This window comes from Hyposmocoma kahamanoa, unplaced genomic scaffold (assembly GCF_003589595.1).
Source record: "Hyposmocoma kahamanoa isolate Upper Pololo Valley unplaced genomic scaffold, ASM358959v1 220, whole genome shotgun sequence".
Taxonomy (NCBI): domain Eukaryota; kingdom Metazoa; phylum Arthropoda; class Insecta; order Lepidoptera; family Cosmopterigidae; genus Hyposmocoma; species Hyposmocoma kahamanoa.
The window spans coordinates 4,516,828-4,527,254 of record NW_020653740.1 but is presented as its reverse complement, the minus strand read 5'-3'; the positions used below and the strand labels follow the sequence as shown (position 1 = coordinate 4,527,254).

Genomic DNA, 10,427 nt, shown 5'->3' with positions numbered 1-10,427 from the left:
GACCCGTTCTAGGTTTCAATTTGTTTGTTTCTTTCCAAAATTGTCTAAAATCTTTATTTGTGTGTTGTGTAGCTAAAATATCCATCTTAATTTGCTCAGCATTTGTTTGGCACCATTTCAATTTTTGTTTAAAAACTTTTCTGGTTTCCGTCATAGTAGCGTACACAGGGCCTTCCTTAGGCTTTCCCCATGAGACCCAATTTTGAAATCCTATTCGAGCCTCCATGTGAGCCTGTCGTACGTATTTATTGAAACCTGTAATATGTCGCTTCCGATTCAATCTGAGAACATTGGCATTAGAACTACAGGTGGCTGCTCTTTGTAAAATATCAATAATGTTAGCGTAAAACTTGTCAATAACTAATCTATGTTCCACATTATCACAATGTTAGTCGCTGCAAGTTCTAAGTTCAGTCGGAAAGTCAACATCTCTAAGATACTCATTACAGTACTGTGTATACAATGTTACTTGATCTGGGTGTCGCTCCCCCCACTTAATTTTATTACATTTCTTAAACTCTAATTCATTTTTACACATAAATAAATTTAAATTTAACTCTATCTCTAGTGGCTGATGGTCAGACCAATAAACACCATAGTCAATTTTAACGTTTTGTATTGTTTTGAGGGCTGCCTCAGACACTACACAATGGTCCAGCCATCTACTTGTTCCGTTAATATTGCTCACATATGTATATGAGTCCGACGCAACTCCTAGCATCTCTATATCTGCACAATGCCACTTTTGTTCTGCACAGAAATCCAGCAGTTCCCTACAGAATTTCTCACCGGGATGCGCATTAAAGTCTCCTAGGATGAATACAGAATCCATCTGACAATCGTCCACTATTGCCGCTAACTCACCCAGGCACTCAACAAACTCTGTGAGATTCTCAGAAGAGTCAGTTGGCATGTACACAGAAAGCACCAAAAGCGACCTATCTGATATCCTAGCTTTAATACCGGTCATCCGTACACTGTTTGTAAAATAGTTTTAATGTATGAACAACAAAATTAATATAAAATTAAGAAAAACTGGAGGTGTCTGTTCGAAGGCGCATTTAAATGTTCCTACTAGATATAAAGTTGTGTTTAGGTTAGATAATACGTTACAAATACAAAACTGGAACAATCAATGTATTTTAATCCAAAACGTAATTTAATCGTGTACTGATTTAAAAATATATTATGCTGTATGTTTATAAAGAGCTTTAACACTTTTTACATTACACTGCACTAGATGGTGCTGTTCAATAACTGTATAAAGCGCGCTCTACCGTATTACTACGAGTACAGTGTCCTGCGATTACTACTACTTCAAATATCAGTTTAAGAGTTTTAAGACCAGTTTAATAGATGGCGTCACAATAATTTTCAGATTTTGAAGTGAGTTACTGCGTATTGATAATACGAATTATATAGTGAAAGACATGTGTACCCATATATTTATTTAATTATTTATTTTAGTCTCATTAAACGTAGGTACGTGATCAAATTAACCTACGTAAATGATGACTGATAAATGTTTGAGTTGCTAATTAATGTGTGTACGTTTCCGAGCACATTTACAATGAGATCGGTACGTGCCTATTAAAAATTATGCCTTACAGAAAGTTGCATTTCATAATAAGTCTTTTGGTTTTTTATAATGGTGCAACATAGATAATTATCTTAATATAAATTATTATTCGTAACTGCATCTGTACTGTATGTTATTTTTCATTGGTTCCTATTTATTTATTTACATAAATGAAAATAGGTAAAATGACACAGTTGTAAAGTAGTGGTTATATTAACCATACGGTCATGTCTTAGATTTTATTTTTTCCTCAATAATAGTAAAATGATGGAATGATGTTGCTTAATTCAGTAAGTATCAGAAATTACAAAAAATTTAGGCACGGAACACCTAAATGTTTTATATCAAATTTATTTTATATGAAATTTTGTCGTATTTATATTTTACTTTTAAAGTCGTCGGTTGGTTGAGTGAACGAATTAATTAATCCCTGTACGTTCCAACAGGCACTAGTCTTTTTTAAGCGAATAAAAAAGGCTACTTTCTTAATGCTAAAAAAGTAGCAAAAGACATTCCGAATTGGCATTTTATCGAGTCACGGTTCAATAATTCAAACCGAAATACCTAATTATGTCATGATTATGACAGGTGTTCAAGTGAACTTTCAGCAAGTACTTAATCTTGAATAAACAATTTAGAACAACGCGACGTCACCGACATTCTATCTCTATTTGTGTCTTTGGAATTACCTGTTCTAGTGTCCCTCCAGGGCGCCTTCAAATAAGATTTATGTTTTTTGTTTCGTTTGAAATAAAATATTATTTATTTTTAGATGCCTGTAGAAGCATTTGACGCGCGACATCCGCGCCACTAATTACTACTAATTTTCATACTATATCTAGTCTCTCAAATATAATATGTAAGTAGTCTTTAATAGAGGCATGCGCGTGGCGCGACTGCTGCTAGCTGCGCTTCTAAATATTGTGTGAAAATTAGCGTAATAAAATATTGTACATTGCCGCCGCTGCAGCCCCACAGTCGCGCCACTGCTGCGCTTCTACAAGCATCTAATTCGAAGGCGCCCTTATTTATAATCGTATTACCCATATTTCAACAAACGGAATATAAATACATAATACAAACGAAATATTTTTTTTTTATTTAGAGTCTATACAACCTCAAATGGCTTAGGTTCATTCCGCATAACAGTGAAAGTGTTGAATCGATCACTTTCGAAAACATGTATGATAAAATTGAGGATATACCTACACTGATTATTATTAATTTGGTGTGAAAACACGACTCCTAAAAATTTTACACAACTCAACCTCGAAATTTTATAAGAAAATCGCTGTATTCCACAAGTATCTACTTTACATGTTTTTTTATATCAACAGGGCTATTTTTTTTTAATATATAAAGTAAGAGGCAAACGAACAAACGAGTCAATTCAATTCTGTATATATGTCGCAGCCGTATTGTATAAAGCGCCATATTACATTACGGCTAGCCGGTTTGCAAAACGGCGCTGTTTGCTAATACGGCTACCACGTGTTCGGTCGGATTGTATTCGCCTAAGAAAAGTGCGCCGCATTATATTAACACGTGGTGTTTCACACAGCGGCTAAGAAATGGAATTACAATTGTTACGCTGCTTTGAGATACTTAGTTCCAAGTATAGCCGCCAATAGCGCTGCATTATCATAACAACAATAATGCCGTCGCAGACAGCAACTGTCTCAACAAAGTGTAAACAATATTAGTTTTAGGAGCGGAAAAGTAAAAATGTGCGTGAAAATACTGAATAGGTAAATGGTGAACATAGGTAATAGTGAAAAAGAAATAATTCTTGTTATTGCCTAACACGGCAATAACAAGAGAAATAATATGTTACTTACTTGCGTTATAGTCTCGTAACAACTACTTAAAAGTATAAGGTTATCAAATCTTCTTTGATCATTATCATTGACTTACAAATAAACATTATTATAAGATTTCTGAAGTTTTTTAAATCATTGACGTTTTGTAGAACGTGTAGGGATCACAATCTGGCTGAATACGAGGTAGCCGTGTTATATTAGAAAACAGCGCTGTTTTGCAAAGCGTATAGCCGTAATGTAATTCGACGCTTTATACAATACGGCTGCGACATATATATGTACTGGTGGATTACACATCTACGAAATTGCCTAACTGTGTAAAATTTAAGCAAGTGCATTTGTAACAGCGTTGCACTGCCGAACACGCACGTGGCTCCTTCATAAAGAGATTTTATGTGTTGACCATTAGGTGCATAGGTTTAGGTAATTAAAAAACTTCATTAAATTTTCCACAATTTATTTTAAAAAGAAATAAATCGGTATCCAAAATTGCAAATCATTATTGCATAATCATTGTATACTCATGTAAAACGCCATAACAACAGTTAGTCGGTCCAATCTGAGTGGTACATGTGTGTCATACAAAAAGAGAGTTAGCACATTCGAATACATATTAAAGCTATGCAATTAAATTGCATAATGATTCAAATCTCAGCGAAAATTAAGGATTACGTAAGCAACATAAACAAGCCAGAAATGGTACGAGACAAACAAAATTTACAAACATTAATTTAAAATATATGGCTTTTTGAAAATCATATCGATCTATCCTTAATACGATAAGTATCTATAAATCCTAATGTAAACGTATACATACAAATATAATAGAATGATTTTATTTACTATCCTTAACGATATTCTAACTCGATCACAGTCTCATGGAAATCACTATAATCTAATTTAGTCCATTGAGAACACTAGAAATAATTGGAGATCAGTCCTTCGCCAGCACCAACTGATGCTTCGTCATCGTAGATACAGACACCATCGTACCGACGTGAATCCGATCTAGGTAAAACTAGACGGCACAGCCCATTGTATTTCAGATCTTGAGTTACAAAATTCTCATGGAGTCCGTGTGTTTAAGGATGTTTTGCTCAAGAGTCCTCACCTTTCGCGGCAAGTCCAAGCTGTCGCTTGAATCTGAGGAGTCAAGATGTCTGTTGTAGGACCTGATTCTTCTAGCTCTCGTGTCCGAGTCGTACATCAGTGTTTGTGTGCTTCCTTTTCGTGACCTGAAGACGATTCTGTAGGGTGTGCTGCTCTGAACATCTGACATAGACCTAATATGTCGTCTCATTTTAGACTCCTTTGTAAGAGGCGCGAAGAGCAGTGGTTTTTCTGGTTTTGCTTCTTGAAGGGACCTGGAACAAAGCAAGGAGACCAATAAACATTTGTTTCTTCAATAGGAATATCATTTTAGGCGCTCTTCGTGGTTGTTTGGGTGTTGAGTAGCTGTATGTACTTTACAGTGAAACGCTGATGGTGAGAGTTGTAACCAGAATGCATTTATTAGCAAATGTAGCTAGTTGAATAATATACTAAAATGTTGAATACAGGGTCAACCAATCAGAGGGCCTACATTACTTGAGATGCATTGCTACCTCGCTAGTGTTTGCGGCGACAGACGTGACGTATGGAGTGACGCGCGATTGAGAATGATTTCGATATTCTACTCGCATCATTTCATTCGAATGACGAATTAGTAACCAACAGATTTTCGTATTCGAATGATCTGTATGATCGGTCATTACCACTATATTACTAATTCATAGATTCCATAGATCATTTCTGCCTAGCCCTCTCTGAGATATGGTAAATACCGTAAATGCATCGAGTAAATAACCAAAAATAGAGACGAAATAAGGGCCATCCATCCCTGGCAACTCATCGGGTAAATTAGCCTTATATTACTTTCAAATATTAACTCTCGTTTGCGCTGAAATCACAAATTAGAAAACTGAAATAGTACAGTGCTAACAACTGACCTGTGTGTGCGTCTCTGTATGTTCCAAAAACATTTTGTATTTATTGTATTAAAGATAATATCTCTAACAATGGGGGCTGTTCCATTCGGTGGTGTGGGAAAATCAGCAAAACATCTGATTACAAAACAAACGGAACCACATTTCATCGGTAATTAAATATGTAATTTTCCATTTTCGTCCATTATGGCAAAGCTCAAGTTAAACTGGCAGATTTGAAGTGAAACAATTGACTACACCCGTCAATTGTTTCGAATTCGGGCTGGCCAATCGGAGCGCAGTTGTCACAGTAATAATTTGGCAGAATAGTTTTAAACAAATTAAATGACATTTCGTCTCTATTACTGGTTATATACTTGATGCGTAAATGTGACGGGGAAAGAGAAATTTGGATATGGACATGGTGAATGATTTGCGCATTCGAATGATTAGTATTAGTAACATAGTCGCGCATCGCTAGTATATAACTACAAACTTAGAATAATAACGCATAGAATGATAGTTTCATATCAAACGAACTGTCACAAGTGAGGCAAAAACCAAATTCATGTAGGCGTAAGCAACTTGTAACTACGCTCGTCGGCACGCACACAAATATACAAATAATGATGCCATGGAATAACATTTCCCTCAAAAGTGGGGAAATTGTATCTTGCTTAACTCATCATTAAGTTAAAGGTGCCTACAGATTTGCCCGACATTGTCGATCAGGTGCCTACAGATGTGCTCGGTTTTGTCGATGAAAAACGAATATAGCACTTATTTGTAAATCCAAGATGGCGGACACGATTTTTCAAAATATGCTATATGGGTATCCTTTTCGAGCTATTTGGGGATGCTCATTACGAATATGGCACTCATTTCTAAATCCAAGATGGCGGACACGAGTTTTGAAATAAATGCAATATGGGTATCATTTTCGAGGTACTTGGGGATGCTCATTACGAATGTGGCACTCATTTCTAAATCCAAGATGGCGGGCACGATTTTTTCAAAAAAATGCTATGTGGGTATCATTTTCGAGGTATTTGGGGATGCTCAATGTGAATATGGCACTATTTGTAAATCCAAGATGGCGGGCACGATTTTTCAAATAATGGCAAGTTGGGTATCGTTTTCGAGGTATTTGGGGGTGCTCATTACGAATATTGCTTTTGTTTGAACTGTCGTGTTTGCCATCTTGGATTTAGAAATGAGTGCCATATTTGTATTGAACATTCCCAAACATCTCGAAAACGATACCCAACTTGCCATTATTCGAAAAATCGCTCCCGCATCTTGGATTTAGAAATAAGTGCCATATTCGAAACCTAAAACCGAAAATGCCATAAGCAAACATTAAAGAAAATAACTGTTAAAATAGATTAAAAAATCGCTTAAGAATGCTCCCCTTTTAAGAAAATAAAATATTTTAATATAAAATATTTCGCTTGAGTTACGAAAAGAAAGACATATAATAAGCTATCAAAGTTGTACTGGTGGTGCCAACACTATAGTAGAAACAAATATATAAGTACTGTAAATTTGTTGCAATATGTGCTCCAATTCAAATAAAATTAAAATAAATAATTATTCAATAAAGCATGAACGCAGAGCCGTTAAAAGTATTATAAAATAATTAAGTGTCCCAATCACTTACAGGAGTTAACGAAAACATTTAATGTTTATTAAAGTAAATATTAGTTCAAGATGCGCAAATAAATCTAAATTACAGGCACCACTAAAATTTACGTAATATAATTATTTTGATAGAGAATAGCAAAATGGGGAGAAAAAAAATTCGTTACTTTGCAACACTTTCGTATCTTGTTGCCGCGAAATTATTTTTCTGTTTTAGTGAATATTTACATAAAAATATGAGTTGAAACGCATTACTTACTTGTGGAATGCGATGTTAGTGTCTATTTTATGTTTGTCTGTTGTATTTTTACACCCATTTACCGCACATTTCGTCATTTTTAGCAAAAAATTTTGGAGCTGTTCGCGGTGCAATATGACCTTGAGCACTAACAGCCCGCGCGCTCCTGGGACGCGTTTGGAACCCTCTAACTTGCCTCACTTAGCGTGTGCGGGCTAGGTTTCTATGCGTTATTATTCTAAGACTACAAACTAATTAAAGCGTTTATGAATTTCCGGTGCAATGTGTAAAATTCTCTCCTCACATTGTTCTGTCCATATAAGTACCTGCCCAGATTCACCAACTATATCTCTATGTAGAATTACTGATACTAGGTTATCTACGTTGGTAGGTAAGTTGGTAACTAAATGGCAACGATCGAGGAAGTAGATTACTTTAGCATCAGTAAATGCTAGAATAAATACTTAACCGATAAGCCACACCGGATGATATCAAAAATGAGTATCAAGCTAGAGAAACTTTCGTCGAATGACGTCATGGTCAGATTCTACATTTGCAATTGCAATATCATACGAAAATTCTGCCATTTAACATGTTTAGACTAAATATAAACTTTGCTTTCAACGATAAAAGTAACGCAATCTATTTATTGTATTTCCTTACTAGTGCATTACTAATTGAAATGAACCACTGTCCATTACTGAGAAATTTTTACTTTAAGCAAATTTTATCTATTAAATGAGTGTAACCTTACTGATAAAACAGGGTAAAACCAACAATAATATAATTCATATTTAGAGGAAAATACAACAACGAAATACGAGTTTTGAAGAAAATATGACGTCATTTAATATCGGTCGGTATACTTTTCCGTTCCATTAAATATATATTTATTAATACGTCTCCATTGAGTACTTATTATTAGAATCAACTTCAGAGGCAAGCAGTCGGGGATTCAGTTATATGGACACATCACACACACACATTGGACTTTGGTTTATTCTTATTACCTATTCTATTCTTATATTATCTAATTTAAATCTTTATTTTTATATTTATATGAAACTTTATGTACTTTGACCCTGTATCTATAGATAACCATATCCTTGAAGAATACCTATTTGTTTTTGAACATTCGCAGTGCCATTCATAGCATAACAGCTCGTTTTGAAAGTGTTCGTCCAGGGAAGTACTGCCACCTTATCTATTTTTGCTGCCAAACAGTTTTGAAGGGTAAGGGTGCTGGTGAAATTACAGGCACATGGAACTTGTCAACTTATGTCTCAGGGTAACGGGCGTAGTGGCTGTGCCCCTCAAATCTTTGCGATTTAAAGCTCTGAGTGGCACTGCAACTGTTATGGACAGGCGTGTAGCTTACGATCAGGCGCACGACTTGCTCGTCCTCTCACTAGATATTATAAAAAAAAAGTATGAAACCACAAAGATCTGAGAGGGACTAGAGCGCTCGTCACGTAAACATTGACAAGTCTTATGCGCTAGAAATTTCCCCCTTGTCTTCTAAACCGGAACGCAGTAATGCTCACATTACTGGTTCGCAACAAAAACAGGTAAGGTGGCAGTATTTCCCCAGATTAACTCTATTTTAAAAAGCTCCATTGCTACTAAAACTTGTAGTTTGTTTATATAAATGTAATACATCTCTATAAGTAATGTATAAAAAAAAGTTTAAGATGAATAAACTAAAATTTAAATAAATTCATTTTTGTTAAAAAAATTGGTACTTGTTTTAATGCCGATGCAACGGTATCTTACGTAAATCAAAAGCAAGATCCAAATCTTGTTCAATTAAAAAACTTCTTTCTCTCTCAATCTTTGAACAGGCTATAATTTCGGTTGTTATAGGAAGTATGATTCATCCTATCAAAGCTTACGGTAATTTAGTTTGTCATCACGTAATAGTTCCATTAATTTGTTCTTCTTTCTTTGTAGATGAACTAATTTTATTATCTATGGACACTGACTAATAGCACAAAACATTTTCATGGATTGTAGTAATTGTATTTGCCTGACAAATATTAAAGTTGGAATATAAACTAGTAAGCATTCACAACGCGTTGTTTGCTTTTAATACTGACTCCATATAACGCCACTTACAAGGTGGGGCAAAGGTAACCCCGAGTTTGGGGAGCAATTAAAAAAAACTGCAGAACGTCTGTTTTTTTTATTCCATTCGGTACATCCATTGACTTACAAAGTCAATGGGTACATCATATTGTTTTTTTCCTCACGTTTTGAATACTATCTCAGCAAGATGGCGGCCTTCAGCAGCAATACACTGATGTAGACGGTTTGTAAAGTTATTGGCCACTTTTCGGCTCATCTCCAGTGGTATAGTGTTCACCTCCTCGATATTTCGGGCCTTCAGACCTTCGACAGTGTGGAGTGATGTTTAAAATCTTTATCTTTCAGGTAACCCAACAGGAAAAAATCGGGATTAGCCACTAACGAGCCATATAGAAAAATTAACACTACTACGGGATTAAATAAAACGGGAAGCGCGGGCAACTCACGTCACCTCTCCGAGAGACGAACCAACTTTAGAAACCGACTAGATTCAGGATCAAATATAGAAAGCGGCCGTACATTAGAGTATATCGCTGCTAAAGGCCGCCATCTTGCTGAGATCGTATTCAAAACTTGAGGAAAAACTGTATAATGTAAGTGTCTGTATGTCCTAGTCGGTTTCGGCTACAGCGACTGCTATTGTTTACAATTAGAGTTAGATTTTTTTCTAAAAAATCATGTAAGTACCGAATAAAAAAAAAATGAATAAACTAAAAAGTACGGAAGTTCTATAGATTTTTTTTTTAAATTTTTAATTTATTTTATTTTATTTGATTTCCGCCAAAGTTGGGCATACCCTTTGCCCCACCTGTAAGTAGAACTTAACATAGGTCTTCATTTTATTACACATGAAATACCGGTGTTTTAAATGGTTTCCAGACCTCCGGGGTATATAAAATGTTACCTGAAACATGACAATGACAGGCTGTCGTGTAGCCGAGTCGTAAAAATCAACGGACATAATATACATAATATTTCATGTTGTTTCAAATTAGTTTTTAAATACTCCTGTATTTTTATAATAATTAAATAAATGAGTATTGACGTAGTATTAAATAGAGGAAATACTAAATATGCTTAATACAATATTAGTGTCATAC

General features: G+C 35.1%; 1 protein-coding gene across 1 annotated transcript in view; it reads right to left on the bottom strand.

Annotated features, from left to right (window-relative positions):
* Positions 1-3,941: 3,941 nt before the first annotated feature.
* The window catches only part of LOC113227969, a 37,078-nt gene continuing 30,592 nt past the window's right edge, over positions 3,942-10,427 (bottom strand). Inside the window, exon 2 of the mRNA XM_026461080.1 lies at positions 3,942-4,763. Within this exon, the coding sequence (XP_026316865.1) occupies positions 4,454-4,763 (310 nt within the window). The 3' untranslated portion in view covers positions 3,942-4,453. The remainder of the gene's footprint in view (positions 4,764-10,427) is intronic.